The sequence below is a fragment of the Lynx canadensis genome, chromosome A3 (genome assembly GCF_007474595.2).
Source record: "Lynx canadensis isolate LIC74 chromosome A3, mLynCan4.pri.v2, whole genome shotgun sequence".
In the NCBI taxonomy this organism is placed as follows: Eukaryota; Metazoa; Chordata; class Mammalia; order Carnivora; family Felidae; genus Lynx; species Lynx canadensis.
Window position 1 is genome coordinate 99221134 of NC_044305.1, and position 16385 is coordinate 99237518.

At 46.1% G+C, this 16385-nt stretch overlaps 1 protein-coding gene across 1 annotated transcript in view; it reads right to left on the reverse strand.

Moving 5' to 3' along the window:
- Positions 1–15660, reverse strand: part of TRABD2A (TraB domain containing 2A) — a 45616-nt gene extending 29956 nt beyond the window's left edge. Inside the window, exons 1-2 of the mRNA XM_030311803.1 lie at positions 15475–15660; positions 14677–15237 (exon numbers count right to left, since the gene is read on the reverse strand). Coding sequence (XP_030167663.1) covers positions 14677–15237; positions 15475–15660 — 747 coding nt within the window. The remainder of the gene's footprint in view (positions 1–14676; positions 15238–15474) is intronic.
- Positions 15661–16385: the final 725 nt, after the last annotated feature.

Genomic DNA, 16385 nt, shown 5'->3' on the forward strand with positions numbered 1-16385 from the left:
CCAGTTGAGGCATTGTTGCGGGAGCCCATGGGCTGAAGGAGCGAGCGAGGGGGTTCGAGTCCGGCAGATGCCTTTATTGTCAAAGACAAAGGCCCCCCATCGAGCCTCTCCACTTTTCAGCACTTTCATCCCCCTCAGATCAAAGGGCTGCTCTGCATATGAAAGGCACCGCCCATTATGCGGCTCACATTAGCCCCGCACCACCCCACCAGCCTCCCAGCTCTGCGAACAAAGGGGCTCGCATCTGTTCAGGCCCAGGCCTCACCTTCTGGGGCGGTGGGTTGTTGTGTCTTTTCTCTTAGCTCACTTTTGAGAGCCATTCAGCTCCTTGAAGTATAGTTGGAGAGCAGTAGGGGAAGGTCTTCCTTGTCCTCAGAACATTCCGCCCCGATATTGTTTCGAGCTCCCTTGAGGATTTCTGGTCCTTGCCTCTCTCACCTCACCTGGGTATGGAGGCAGTGGGGACGCCCTCCTCAAGCTCATTTATTTTCTCCCTTCCCAGCCACTCCGTAAAACTCCTCCTTCTTTATCTGAAAGGGGACTATTCCCATGGAATAGTCTAGACTGGTCCCTCAAAGGAAGATGGTGAGAAATCCTGCTCCTTTTCCTGTCAATGTTAATAGATGCTGCCTGAGTTGGGGGTAAAGCCTCCACACACTTCTTTGGACATTGAAGTCTGCTTTCCAGGGGGGGAAAGTGATTCTAAGAACTTGGATGTGAGCTCTTTGCAGCAAAAGGACTCAAGCATGAGGACAAAAGAAACTGAACTTCAGTGACACTCCAGCCTGAAGAAGCATCCTTTTGTAAATGATGCTGGCTCCTGAATACCAGGAGAGAACATGGAGAGACCTGGAAGAATGCACCAGGCCGACCAGGCCCTCCCTCTCTTCTCTGGCGGCCACCCTCTCAACGTCCTCCACGCCTCTTCCCTCCTCCTATCCTTGGTTAGGTCTCCTGATCGCTCTCTCCTTTCCACCCAGTCCACATCCTGCCCTGACGCCAGATGGCTGACTAAGCAACACGGGCCGCCTGTTACAACTGAACCGTGTGACCCACCCACCAACCCCCGAATTCCCGTGATGAAGCTCTGACCCCCAATGTGCCTGTATTTGGAGACAGGTCCTCTAAGGAGGTAATTAGGGTTCAGTGAGGCCATTAGGGTAGGACCCTGATCTGATAGGGCTGGAGTCCTTATAAGAACAGGAAGAGACACCAGAGCAATTCCCCAACCACACCCCACACACCCACCTCCCCACACACAGAAAAGGCCATGTGAGAACACAGCAAGAAGGAGACCATCTGCAAGCTGAGAGGGGCTTCACCGGAAACCAGCTGGGGCAGCACCTTGATTTGGTACGTTGGCCCTCCAGAACTGCGAGAAACTAAATTTCTTCTGTTTAAGTTTCCCTGTGTGCGGTATTCTGGGATGGCAGCCCAAGCCAATTCCTATACCTCCTTCCCCCAAATCCCACACAATGCTGAGGTCACAATAAGAACAAATACCAACCTCTGGTCTCCAAGGCCTAATGAAAGTTACCACCTCTGCTAAGCACTTCCAGACTATCTCAGCCCCGCCCTAGAAATCTCCATTTTTTCACTTCTATTGCCCTGAAAGTTAATTTTCCTTTATGTGTTTTAAAGTTCAGACAAAACAGGGGCACCTGGATGGCTCAGTCGGTTAAGCATCCGACTTCGGCTCAGGTCGTGATCTTGCCGGTCAGAGTTTGAGCCACACATCAGACTGTGCTGACAGCTCAGAGCCTGGAGCCTGCTTCGGATTCTGTGTCTCCCTCTCTTCTGCCCCTCCACTACTGGTGCTCTGTCTCTCCAAAATGAATAAACATTAAAAAAAATTTTTTTAAGTTCTGACAAAACAAACAAGCTTCAAGAAGAATCAGATGAAGAACCCAACTAAAAGCATAATAAAGCTAACTGCACCCACTTAACCACACCCGGAACTGTTACTGAGGCTAATTAGGCATAAGTGGTAAGCACTTCATCTAAGTGGCTACAGGCTGTATTATTTCTAGAGTCTGGCCTGCTCCTGGACGTTCTCTTATTTTGTATTTTTTCCAATATCCGTTACCAGCTCCATGTCAGTTTTCCCTTGTAGAGCAAACTCTAGTCCATAGAGACCACAGTTCCCAGCCTCACAGTGTCTTCCTCTTGATGGCCCAGGGCCCCAGACCAACACGGCTGAAGCTCTGAGCCAAGAGGCTAACTCTAACACCCCGCAGTAGTGACGGGGGTCGCAACCCTCTCCAGCCCACACTCAGCCGCCAGATGCGCTGACCTGTGACACTCCTCTTGGTGCTCCCACCTCCTCCTGACAACCCCTCAGTGTACACGGAGGTTTCCCAGCCTCACACGCAAACCCTCTGCGGCCTCGCCTTCCGTCCCACCCCTACACAAATGCGCACGGAGCCCGCCCACCCTGCCACCACCAGGCCAACACAGCCTGCTTTTCCCCAGGTTTGCCTGCACCGTTGGCCCATTTGAAACATCTCCCTTTTTCTGCTGCCTGTCTGAATCCTTGCCTCCCCTTGAAAAATCCAGCTCAATATCAAAGTCGCCTGGATAACATTTAGCAAATAATCAGTCACATCAATCACATTCCTTGGTGACCATTTCACACAATGGCCCCAGAGAGGGGAGGAGAAAGGCCAGTCTCCTCTAGCCAAGGCCACGTCCAGAAACCACGCCACCTGCAGTGGGCCCACTTCGGCGGCCAGCAACTGAGGGCCGGGAGGGCACCTTCATCTTTAAGCTCTTCAATCTCTACGGTTCTCCCTAAAGTTCAAGACTGGTCTGGAGAGAAGCTATAAAATCTCACCACAGAATTGGAAACCCCTCTTGAAAGGAAGGGGAGGCCCTCTAGGACACCCCACAGCCTAGAAACACACGCCCACGCGGCCCTCGTGAGGTGTATTTAACCTGCACTTCTTCTCACTCACTCACGGGGGATCTGGGAGAGGCACACTGCCATTACTATGTGACCAGCATCCCTGCCCAGGTGGCAGGAAGGAGGTTACTCTGGGAGGATGAACAAAGTGGGTAAAGTCAGGGTAAAGATGGAAACAAGCAGCAGAGTTAATGCCAAGGCTCACTTGCTTCAGGCAGTCTGGCCTGCTGGAGTGATGAGAAAACAGCAGCCTTCAAGTAGCAGCCAGTGATTAGCAACTGTCACTGGAAGACGCTGAGCTAGACTCATTTAAAAAAGGTAAGCCATGGGCACCTGGGTGGCTCAGCCAGTTAAGTGTCCAACTCTTGGTTTCGGTTCAAGTCATGATCTCGTGGTTCGTGAGATCAAGCCCCGCGTCGGGTTCTATGCTAACAGTGCAGATTCTCCTTGGGATTCTCTCTCTCTCCCTCTCTCTGCCCCTCCCCAACTTGTGCTCTCTCAAATCAATAAATAAATATATATTTTAAAAAAGGTAAATCAAGATCCTTGCTCTCTAGGAGTTTCTGTGCGAGTTCAGGACATGAGATAAACACATGGAAAGCTAAATACCACTGTAAAAATTAAATCACCATAAACCTGATCATTCAACAGCTGCCACAAGGTAGCAAATGAGCAATTGCCCAGTTACCTCAGGAGAAAAGGAGTCTTTTGCAACCTGAGGTAACTTCCAGAGGCGATTCAAGAATACGGACCAGAATGGTGACCAAGAACAGAAACGGAGGTTCTCAAACTTGAGTGTGGATCGGAATCGCCTGAAGGGCTGGTTAGACAACAGATTGTTGAGCCTCAGCCCCAGAGTTTCCAGTTCAGGAATCTGGGATGGGGCCCGAAATGTTGCATTACCGACAAGTTCCTAATGATGCCGATGCTACTGGCCCAGGGCCCCACTCTGAGAGGCACTAGTTTGGCCTGAACATGCTACATGAGTAGTAGGAACAGGTAGCCCTGGTGACCTGCCTGCCTCACAGCTAAGTCCTATTTGTACGACACAGTGTGTTCATTTTTTAGATGGTTACCTACCAAGAGCCAGGACATCTAACAGAAAACAAACTGATGGTTGCCAGAGGAAAGGTGTGAGGGGAAGATGTACAAAATGGGTGAAGGGGAATGGGAGATACAGGCTTCCCATTATGGAATGAATAAGTCATTGGGGATGAAGAGCACAGCATAAGGAATATAGTCAATGATACTCTAATACTTCAAGGGATACTGCAGACTCGTTTCTGCCCCATGCCCCCTCCCTACTCCCTTCCAGGTGAGCCTCTGCTCTTAGCAGGTATGTTGGGTGGGCAAGGTTGCTTATCACTGAAGAGAATACCCTCGTGGGGTGCTGCTGACTGACTTCTCAGGGAAGGGACAGATCTGGGGACACTCTGTGCTGTCTGGGACTTCAGTGGGGCCCCCAACATACCAGGGTACATGCAGAGGACGCGGGGATGGGGTAATGAGACCCCTCAGCTCTCTCGTGTGGTCATCCACGTTTTATGATTCCACAGCCTTTGCTGAGGCTGCCACCAAAGCCCCACTCGGTCCCTTTCAAGGCCTGACTGACCATGAATAGAAAGGAAGGGCCTCATGGAAGAGTGTGGGGAGGAAGGACAGCACAAAACGTGGCAGGAGGCATATAGGAAAAGCAGAGAAGTGCCATAGTGTCCAAGGTGTGGCATTACACGATGCCGCCAACGTCCACCTCCAGAATCCAGGGCAGCCTCGCTCCATCGCTGGGCCACAGAGTACCTCATCATACGGAGACTTCGACTGGCTCCTTGGGTCATCCCGGGGAAGAGTCTGTCCGGTTCCACCCAGCTCCTTCCCCTCCTCCTTCCCCCATCTCCTCCAAGCAGGGTAGACTGCCTGACCCAGCCCTGTTGGGAGGTGGACTCTGGAGGAGGGACAGGGCTCACACTCTCTGAGTGGCATGCTGGGGTCATCCCTAGAGTCTAGGGGTGTCCTGGAGCTGATCCGCCACGGAAGAACTTGCTGCTTGGGTGTCAAAGGGGTTCCCTGCTCCCAGTCAGGAGGCAGGGACAGGGGGCCAAAATAAGGCTGCAGCATGCCTTGAAGTGCTTCTCTTAGGACTCCAAAGGCAGCAGAGCAGGGTCAGAGCCGGCTGAGGCCAGAACCCCAGGAGTACATGCGGTATCCATGCAAATGTACAAAAATACCTAATTTTTCTAAAGTTCACTTTGGACTTTAGAGAAGCAGCCCAGAGCCAGGGGATGGCAGGATCACCACCAGCTTTGTCTCTGGGTCCCTAAAACAAGAAACAGAGTGCCCAACCCACACTGAGTATGCTGAGTGCTGAAAGAAGTGTGTCCCAAATAAAGACTAGCCATAAAAAAAAAAAAAAAAAAAAAAAAAGACTCAAATCCTGAGCAGGCCTGCTCCCAGGTGGAAACTGCATCTGGAAGTTCGTGAAAATCACAGCCAGCCATAAGGTACACAGTTGATTCAATTTCCTATTCCTGGTTCAGAAATAAGGAAGTAAAGGGAGACTTTACTAAATGGCCAGTAAATGGCCAAGGTGAAGAAATGCCATGGAAGATCCCTGCCCGGGAGAGCTAATGGCCCAGCCTGGACTTCAAATGTTTGAAGACCATGCCCGTCACAATGGCTATGCTGATGCCCTGTGTGCAAGCAGGCACAAGGGTGACTCAGGGACTAGATGTCACAGGCTCCTAGGGCATTTACAGCAACTACAGCACTTCGCCCAGCTATGCATAAGAACGTGAAAATATTACAGAACAGAATTGGGAAAAGAATGTAAAAAAGCAAAAGACTGATTTATCTCACAAGCACAAAAGACTGGACATAATGTGAATTTAACATGCTGGTCTTGACACAGAAAGGCTGTATTTAATTTTTAAAGTAATTAGCATACACTCATGTTGTATCCCATTTTGGCCACGGTATCTACAAGTTCACTGCCTCGCATTGGCCTCACTGACATGTTCAGCAGTAGCCCACCTATTATCCTATAACCACTCATGAGCCCCTCCAACATGCCAGTCCAAGCACATTCCATTTCGATTATGGAAAATGCAGGAAAGTCACCCATCATTATCATGATCAGTTTCAAAGATGAGACCATCTGCTTTTATTGCGGTTTATGACTAGGCAGCAGGAACTCCCTCAGCAAATCAGACCTGTGAATCTGGCAGGTGTTAGCACTCAGCAGAACTGGGTTAGAAAACCAGAGTCTACAGCCATACCACCCTGAAGACGCCCGATCTCATCTGATCTCAGAAGCTAAGCGGGGTTGGGCTTGGTTAGTACTTAGGGGGAGAAAACAGGAAACTGGGGAGCCCAGGCCAGCCCTGCCTAGTCTCTACAAGACCCCTGGCCCTACACCAGGTTTATTCCAACAGGAAAGTGACCCCAGCGGGGCCTCTGCTTGCTGATGCACCATGGCACTCTTGCCGTGGCCTCTGGGCACAGAGACCTGTGGAGAGGCCTACAAAGTACAAAACAAGGTATCCCCAGGCTTTCCTAGGATTGGGCTATCCTAGCCCTGGCGGGTCCACACCCTCCTAAGGAATGTTGACCCTACATCCTCAGGAGGCTTTCTCAGACCAGCAAGCGCCTCCCCAGCTCATACCTCTCCTACATCCACCTGGCCCTTAATAGCCTGAGATGGAGACACATGGATGGCATCTTTCTAGAAATCTGCCCTGCCAGGGGCTGCCTCCATCACTCTGCCCTGCCTGGGACAGAGCCCCATCCTAGAGCCATGGTTTCTTCTATTAGGTAACTGATCCATCTATTTTTTTTTTTTTTGAGAGAGAGAGAGAGAGAGAGAGAATCTTAAGCACGCTCTACACCCAGCACAGAGCCCAACTGGGGGCTCGATCTTACAACTGTGAGATCATGACTTGGGCTGAAATCAAGAGTCAGATGATTAACCAACTGAGCCATCCAGGCACCCTGTAACTGATCCACCTAAAGAGAACTTGCTCCAAAGAAGAAAAATCCCCATCTTCCCAACACCCCAAAACTGTGACTCAAGAAATGCACTTTTTCATAAGACTTGAAAAACCACTGGGCCCAAACCATTGTTTAAGGTTTCACTTTTTTGGGGGGGAGGTGCAGGGGGGGAAGAAAGGCTTTTTAGCAAAGCGAGTTGTTAGGGTCCTAGGGGTACAGGGCAAAAACCAGCAGTGACACCTACTACTGAAAGGGACAGCAGAAGTGACAGGTGAAGAGGCAAATATGAAATATGTTAGTGCCATCTATTGGCAAGAGTAAACAGTAACAGAAATGATTCTGTACAACAGCAATTCAGATCATTAGAATGCTTACGCATCATCTGAAGAGCACTCTGGGGTTTGCAACAGACTTTTACATTCAACTAACTTCAGTATGTTGGGATACGAAAAGCTCAAAGATGCAGGCTTTACATGTGGAAGCAGAGGGCAAACCTGGACCTACGGGCTTGGCTCATATTAACTCTTGGATTCCGTGACTCAGACCCCAAACACAGATGTGGCCAGGTCCCAGGGGACAGACTCCAATGCTGAGAAGACTGGGGCTGTCCCGAATTCCCACCCCAGTCCACAGTGACATCCAGTCCATCACTGGGAAGTGGGCAGAAGAATCCTGTGGTCAGACAGATTTGTTCTGGTCAGTCCCTCAAAGGAAGCAGACAGACAGCACCCTATGCCTACAGCTTGTGCACAGATGCCTGGTGGTGTGTGGCTGTGGAAATAGGATTTAGAAAGATCATTTCTCTAGGGAATTCTTTAAGTCTCTAATGTGAACCCACCTCTGCAGCTGGGAAGGAAGGGAGAGGACTCACAGGTGAGCCCTGCATCACTAAGCCTCCGGCTGCAAGTTCAATTGCTTTCTGCACATAAGGAATGGCAGTGCAGCTGCTAACACCAAGCAGACACAAACTCTGGGTGAACAAGAACAGGCATCGTAACCTGACTCCATACTGAAACGGGAAGCAGGCATCTGCCCTGAGATGGCAAGAGCAAATCCACGGACAGGAAGGAAGCATCCTTTCCCTTATGCCAAATCCAGATCGCTGAAGGGAACAATTAGCTCTCAGGTAGTAAGGGAGAGGTGAAGGGGGAGAAGTAGGAAAAGTAAAAGGATCTAGAACAGAGAGAGGACTTCGGTCATTTTCCACACAGAAGCTTACTAAGCATCTACTAAAGGCAGGCTATGGTGCTGAGTCCTAGGAAAACAGTGATGAATCCTGCCTCGAGAAGCTGATCGCCTGTATCATAAAGACCTCAAGTTCTGGGAAGCAACAACCAGATTACATCTTACTCTTTTTATATGGCACCATGCTCAGCAGGAAATCAATGGATGTGTTGACTAAATGAATATAGGAACGGGTGGCTTAAGAGAATAACTCCTAGTAAACTCACACCCTGGTATTTGAAGTTTAGGGCCAGCTGGACAGGGATAAGTCTATAGATAGAGGAACAAAGAAAGCCATAAGATCAAGACATCACTGAAGGTTGCTAAGAGAACAGATCTTAAAAGTCCTTATCACAAGAAAAAAAGGTTTGTAACTATGTACGATGACAGATGTTAATTAGACTTATTGTGATCGTTTCACAGTGCTTACAAACATTGAATCATTATGTCATACATCTGAAACTGTTGTCACATGTCAATTACATCTCAATTTTTTAAAAAATCAGACAAAAAAAAGATCTTAATCAAACTCAAAAACTGCTTCCACTAATAACAAGTGCTTCTGATAAAATTCTAGTAAAACAGAAAGGACATTTCATTCACATCAGAAAGACTAATCAACTACCAGCATCATATTTAATGGTGAAATAGTAAAGCCATTCTCCTTCAAGTTAGAGAAAGAAAGAATGCCCTTTTTTATTACTACTACCTAATGCTGTCCTAGGTATCCTAACCAACACATCAAGGCAAGAAAAAGAAACGAGACCAACTACAGAAAGGTGGAGACAAAATAATTATTTATCAATTCTATTTCTGGTCACTATGAAAGCAAGAGGATCAACTACCATTGTTAGAATACACGATTTCAACTCAGTAGTTAAACTGATATAAAACTTAGTAACCAGATAGAAAATATATTGCAAAGAGAGTCTTTACACCAGCAAAATTTTTATTAAACATAATGCATAAACTTATGACTTGAGCAAAATCTAAATCAAGAATTCTACAAAATAAGAAAAGATTAAAATATAATCAGACAAATGGAAAGGATAGCATGTCCACGGATTAGTTGACTTAACATGAGGAAAAATGTCAGTTCTTCCCATATTGATCTGGAAGTTAAAAAATCATAATCGAAATGATTTTAAAAACCATTAAAGAAAGTGACATCATTATCAAATATTTAAATCCAGTCACTAAGGGGGCGCCTGGGTGGCGCAGTCGGTTAAGCGTCCGACTTCAGCCAGGTCACGATCTCGCGGTCCGTGAGTTCGAGCCCCGCGTCGGGCTCTGGGCTGATGGCTCGGAGCCTGGAGCCTGTTTCCGATTCTGTGTCTCCCTCTCTCTCTGCCCCTCCCCCGTTCATGCTCTGTCTCTCTCTGTCCCAAAAATAAATAAATGTTGGAAAAAATAAAAAAATAAAAAAAATAAAAAAAATAATAATAAATCCAGTCACTAAGAATGTGATATTGATACAGAAACAAGCAAACAGATCCATGGAACAAAATAGAAAGTGCAGAAACAGAAGGTACGTGCATATGTGCGTGGGTACGTGTGTACGTATGTGTCTGCATTGATACGCTAAAAACACAGAGCATCACAAGTCAATAGAAAAAAGCTGACCCCAGGCCAGTTACACTAGAAGGGGCAGCCATAGGCATTTAGAAGCTCCCCAGTGTCGAGTCCTGACTAGGTACGCAGGCAAAGGAACAGCCACGGGACCCATCATAGGCAGCATGACCTCCAAGTGGATCAGCCCTCAGACACACTCATCCAGAATCAGTCTGGATCAACGCTGTCCAACAGAAAGATAGTGTGAACCACATATCTAATTTTAAATTTTCCAGCAGCTGCATTAAAAAAGAAATACTTTACATCCAAAGTAGTATCATTTCAGCCTGTAATCAATAGAAAAAGTTATTCATTCTTTAGCCATACTTAGTCTTCAGAATCTGTTACATATCTTCCACTCAACTGACATCTCAATTTGGACACTAAATTTTCATCAAAAACGCTTGATCTGTAGTTCATTTTCATAAAACTTATAGTCGAGAAAGGAGATCCACATGCCCAAGTTGTTCCAAACACAATTATTAGAACAATAATTGAATCAATTATCAGTTTTTAAACTTTAATTCACTTCCTCAGTCACAGACATATTTCAAGTGCTCAAAAGTGAGCCTCAGGTGGCCAGTTGTTAATGAGTTAGACAATGGAAGTCCAGAATCCTCCACTGCTACCCCAAACCCCAGAGTCTCACACTGACCACCACACCTGTTGGAGACTCAAAGTCACCATGACCTTCCACATTTCTGGAATCAAACCCAAATTCCTCCATCTGTTAGCTATGTAATCATGGGCAAGTCTCTTAATCCCACTAAGCTTCAGTTTTCTCATCCATAAAACAAGGATGACACTACCCATCCTGTAAAGTTCTGAAGATTAAATGCAATATTACCAATGAGGCCTGGCTCACAGAAGGCATTGCATGTTGGTTCTCTCCCTCTATATCTGTATAGTATTTATGATTTTCCAATTTACTGTTTTATTTGCTTCTGACAAACGGGATGGGAGGGCAAATATTATTATCCCCATTTAAAGATGAGAAAACAAGGTTCAGAGAAGTTAAGGGGACAGCATAAAGTCACATGCTGGTGATGGTGCAGGAATTCTCACCCCAGCACATCTGGCTCTGGGTTCACTGCTTCTCCCACAGAACAGCGCTCCAGCCTCAGCCTTGCCTCAGTCTCCAGCTGCCTCTACCCTACAATCCAAGAGGAGGGTGGGAGCTCTGAAGCTGAGGCCCACAGGGCTCCTCCCAGGCCTCAAGGAAGACCCACTCTCCTCTGCATCTTCCTGGCAGCTTGTTGGAGAGGTAGCTCAGGAGCCTGCGGGCCTGGTTCTCACCTTGTAGTCAGGCACCAACGTCCTTCTTCAGAGCTACAGAGAACAAGGAGGAAGGAACCAACCACTCCTCAAATGGGGCAGAAGAAATGGAACAAGGGAATGAGTTAGGCTCGTCTTCTATGAAATTGAATGCAGATGATCTTACTGTTCTCTGGACTTACTGAGAAGGGAGACTCCAGCAGGCTCCACCCCAAAGCCTCTGCTGGAAATCTTCAATTCCACACAGAAGCGAGAATGAACAATGGACAACTAACTACACACAGCAACCAACATGGTGAATCACAAGGGTATTGCTAAGCGAAAGAAGCCAAGCCCTCTAAAGGAAGCATACTGCGTAATTCCATGTATGTGAAATTCTGAAACAGTCAAACTAATTTATGCTCAAGGACTTTCAGAACAATGGTTCTGGGACTGGTTGCGGGTGCGTGGGGGAGGAGTAGACATCAGGGTCAAGGGGCTTCGGGGGAGCCAGTGCTGCTGTTTCCCGCCCTGGCCCTGAGTGCTGGGCACATGACTGTGTTTGTGAAAATTCAGCATGTTCACTTTTCTGTATAGTTATGCTGCAGGAAAAACTTGATACTAACTTTCTGGGGTGATGGAAATGTTCAATAAATCGATCTGAGTAGTGGATATAGGAATATGTCAAGTGTCATTGATCTGTTCACTAAGGTTGTATTTTACTGTTTATAAATGAAACACAGGAAGTTACACACCCCCCAACCAAAAAAAAAAAAAAGTTTTAGGAATGTCATAATTTTTCCTCCTAAATTTAAACAACTTTAACCTCACTAGCTTAACCTTAAGTTCTTATAAAAAAATTAGTTTATAAATACTAAATACCTACCTGAACGTTAAGAAGGTGTTATGAAATCAAAATGACTCTAGTATATAACTACAGGCCCTAAAATATCTCTCAAATGTATTATCTTAAGAGATGGTGCTACACACCTTCCCTCAAAGATACCTTTGAGGGTATCTTGAGATATATTATCTGCCAGGCACATATATATTTACCGCCAAGCCTTTTCCCCTCCCAGTTTGAAGTTTGAAAGAGGGCTTAAGCCCAAGCAAAAATGGTCATAGATTCCAAACTTGTATGGTCAAAATCAATAAGACTTTAGATCAAAGCACTATCCTTTTACAAAACATTGTATTAAGTTCAGACATTGGGCGCCTGGATGGCTTGGTTGGTTAAGCATACGACTTTTGATATCGGCTCAGGTCATGATCTCACGGTTGGTGACGTTGACCCCTTGTCTGGCTCTCCACTGACATCATGGAACCTGCTTGGGATTCTCTCTCTCTTTCTTTCTCTCTCTGTCTCTCTCTCTCTCTCCCTCGCAGTTCTTTGCCCCTCCTCTGCTCACACTCTCCCTCTCTCAAAATGAATAATAGGGCTCCTGGGTGGCTCAGTCAGTTAAGCATCCGACTTCGGCTCAGGTCATGATCTCGCGGTTTGGGAGTTCCAGCCCCACATCAGGCTCTGTGCTGACAGCTCAGAGCCTGGAGCCTGCTTCGGATTCTCTGTCTCCTCTCTCTGCCTCTCCCCCACTTGTGCTCTGTCTCTCTCTATCAAAAATAAATAAATGTAAAAATAAATAAAATAAATAAATAAACTTTTTAAAACTTGTTTATTTATTTATTTTGAGGGGAAAGAAAGCATGAGAAGGGGAGTGGCAGAGAGAGAGGAGAAAGTGAGAATCCCAAGCAGGCTTCACACTGTCAGCATGGAGCCCAATGTGGGGCTCGAACTCACCAACCAGGAGATCATGACCTGAGCTGAATTCTGATGCTTAACCAACGGAGCCACCCAGGCACCCCCAAAATAAATAAATAAACTTTTAAAATAATAATAAATGCAATCATTGAAAAAGTTAGAATATCAGCTTCTTAGGTTTCCAAAATAATGTGAGAAAACTCCCCCAGGAGATAGATGCAGACAATTACTGGTCCCTTATCTTGTCTATAAATCTCAGTGTGCCAAACAAATACTATATTTTAGTACCTGAGTATTTTTTAATATATACTCTTAGCAAGGTAAGTTAAATTCCCTACAAATTTTATTATCAATTCAGGAACACTATTTTTAGGCTGTTGAATGTCCTTTAGTTCTTTAAGTAACAACCCAAGTTCAGCATTTCAAGATCTGCTAAGACCTAGATCTCCTAAAGACCTAGATCTGCTAAGTCCTTTTATTCTGAGGACCAACATCCCAAGGCCAACCACTGAGAATATCTGCAAAACAAGAATACTTATTTCAATATGGTCAATAATATTGTAACAACTTTGTATGGTCACATGGTAACCATACTTATTGGGGTGAACATTTAGTAATATATATAATTGTCGAATCACTATGTTGTATACCTGAAACTAATGTAATACTATATGTCAACTATACTTCAATTAAAAATTTTTTTAAGTAAAAAATACTTATTTCATATTGCAAAATTCTCATTTGTCCCCAGAAGTATCTAATCTGCTATAAAACATCAACAACAAATTTCACCAAAACGATTAAACAATGGCACTTTAATAAAGTGCTACTTGTCTTATGAGAAATGAAGAACTTCTTGAATATGAATCTAAATTCCAATGTCCTGAGGGAGAGGCTATAAACGACAGAAAACAGGAATATAATTCTGCCTTACAAAAGGAATACCCTGGGGGGAGGGTCCTGAACAGGGACAGCAATGATCTCAAAGGGACCAATGTGACCTAAAACAGCCATGCCCAGTATTATTTTCAAACCAGGCCATACCCTGTGATAGTCAGTCTGACATTCACATTGTCCACATACTCTCAATGCGGCTTCTTTTTAAAAAATAAATAAATAAGGATGGATTTTTTAGGGGCACTTGGGTGGCTCGAGCCCCGCATCAGACTCTGCACTGACAGTACAGAGCTTGCTTGGGATTCTCTCTCTCTCTCTCTCTGTCCCTTTCTCTCCTCTCTCTCTCTCTCTCTCTCTCTCTCTCTCACACACACACACACACACACACACACACACACTAAAAATAAACTTTAAAAAAATAGATTTTTTTAAGTTTATTTATTTTGAGAGGGGGGAGGGGCAGAGAGAGAGGGAGAGAGACAGTCCCAAGTAGGCTCCACACTGTCAGTGCAGAGCCCCATACAGGACTTGAACTCACAGATCACAAGACCATGGCCTGAGCTGGAATTAAGAGTCGGGTGCTTACCCGACTGAGCCACCCAGGTGCCCCTCAAAGCAGCTTCTTTTTTTTTTTTTAATAATTTATTGTCAAATTGGCTAGCATACAGTGTATACGGTGTGCTCTTGGTTTTGGGGGTAGATGCCCGTGATTCGTTGCTTACATACAACACCCAGGGCTCATCCCAACATGGGCCCTCCTCAATGCCCATCAAAGCAGTTTCTTAATGAATGACCTGAATTAAAACAAGTGACAAAGGTATGTCAATACTTTTTGGGATGACAAGAAAAAAACCCTCTTCTCTCTCAGTAACACACACACAAACAATATAACTGACTCTATGGCTTATTTTTTAATCCTCTGAATAACATTCTTGAGCAAAGACAAGTTTCAGATCAACTGTCCTTCTGAACCATCTCCTATATTATAAGTCAGTGAACTCACACACAATCAAATGCCAAGTCCTTCTTGCAAAGAGAGTCTTACCTGTGAAAAGTTCAGCCCATTCAGTGGATGGCACTGCTCTTCCACCTTTTCCACGGCCCCAGTCTGTTTCCTCAGCCGCTCAGCCTCCTGGGCAAGATACAGGTCTAAGACAGGCACTCCACGGGACTTAATGTCCACTTCGGTCAGGGAGTTGACCATGAGCATCACCCAGACGGGCCTCTTCCGCTCCCAGTTCCCCGCGATGGCGTTGAAGAGGTAGTCCGCATAGAGCCCCTTGCCACGCTGGTCTGGGGTCATCCACGAGGGCATCATGAGCTTGACGTACTCTAGGTGGCGCTTGAGGCGGCAGTAGATGTCCCTGGGGAGCACGTCCTGGAGGTTCTCGCCCTGCGGCAGCATCTGACAGCTGGTGAGGGCCGAGATAGTGTAGGGGTCCGTGAGGTCCAGCTCAAAGTACACAATGCTGCTCTGCTGAAAAGCCTCCTTGGAGTTGTCCGGGATAAAGTCCCAAACCCGGGTGTATGGAACGTGGATCGTGCCAAAGAAGTAAGATGGCGGGTCTCGCTTTATGGTCCACAAGAAGGAATTCAATTCACTCTGCTGAAGGGAAAAGAAAGGCCCTTAAGTCATGATATGTAGAGTCAGAAAGCTGAGAGGAGAAAACGAACGGGAGAGACAAGTCACACTGCGAGAGGAAAATGATCAAAGTATGATTTAGACTTTGGAGTCCAGGTAGATTCACCTGCCAGCAGCAGGAGTCCTCGATGCAGCCTTTTCCCTTTGTCCCCCCAAAGTGTTGATTAAAGTTGAAAAAGCAATAGCAGTCTTTATGTTTGCCCTAGCAATGAACGGGGCAGGAGATAAGGCGGGGACTCTCAAGGGATTCTGAGGACACAGCTGGTACCGATGAGGGGACACCTGAGGAGACACTGTTGCCTCCTGGGCAGGCAGACTGATTGTGTCTGCTTCTTCAGATCTCAAATCCAACATTCCCAAAAGCAGTGGCTCTCCACGGCTGCCCATTCTCTCCCAGTGGTTTTCCAGGCTGAGCAGTGGTACACATCCACCCGAGGCCAAGCCATCGTGCCCTTTGCCCCTGAGTAGCTCAGTTTCAACAGCAGGCATTTAGGAAGTGTCTGTTTAGTAACAGACCCTGGACAAAGAAGGGCACAGGGCAGCCCTCGAGGACTTCAAGTCGTAAGGTCAGATATGAAGTGAACCATGAACCAAGCAACCCAGAAATGTGAAAATCCAGGTTTACAGAAAAGAAATGGAATACATTCCCTTTACAAAAGGCTTTAATTTCAGCAGTCTTTTAAGTACGATGTTCTCCTGTACTGTGGAGTTTCAGCTCACAATCAGTTTTCGTTATTGTCACCGTTATGTTCTACAAAGTCATCACAAACACTGAAGTACCAAACAATGAAGCACTGCTCCTAGAAGAAATCCAAGGGTTAGGTTCCTACAAGCCTCTGGTCACAAAATGTTCATCAACAAATAAATGCATAACCTTGTTTTGTATGTGCTCTGTTGAAAAACACCTTATTTAATACATGTTGCTGATTCACTGACATTAAACTCACAGCCAACAGCATGACAACTCATGCCTGAACGAAGCTCATCTAACACATACATTTTCTCCCTGAGGCACGTCACAGCCTCCTTGTGCTTAGGAACACTCAATACTATCTATGCCTGGTTATTTTAAACAGAGAGATCACCACAAAAATGCAAAAAAAAAAAAAAAA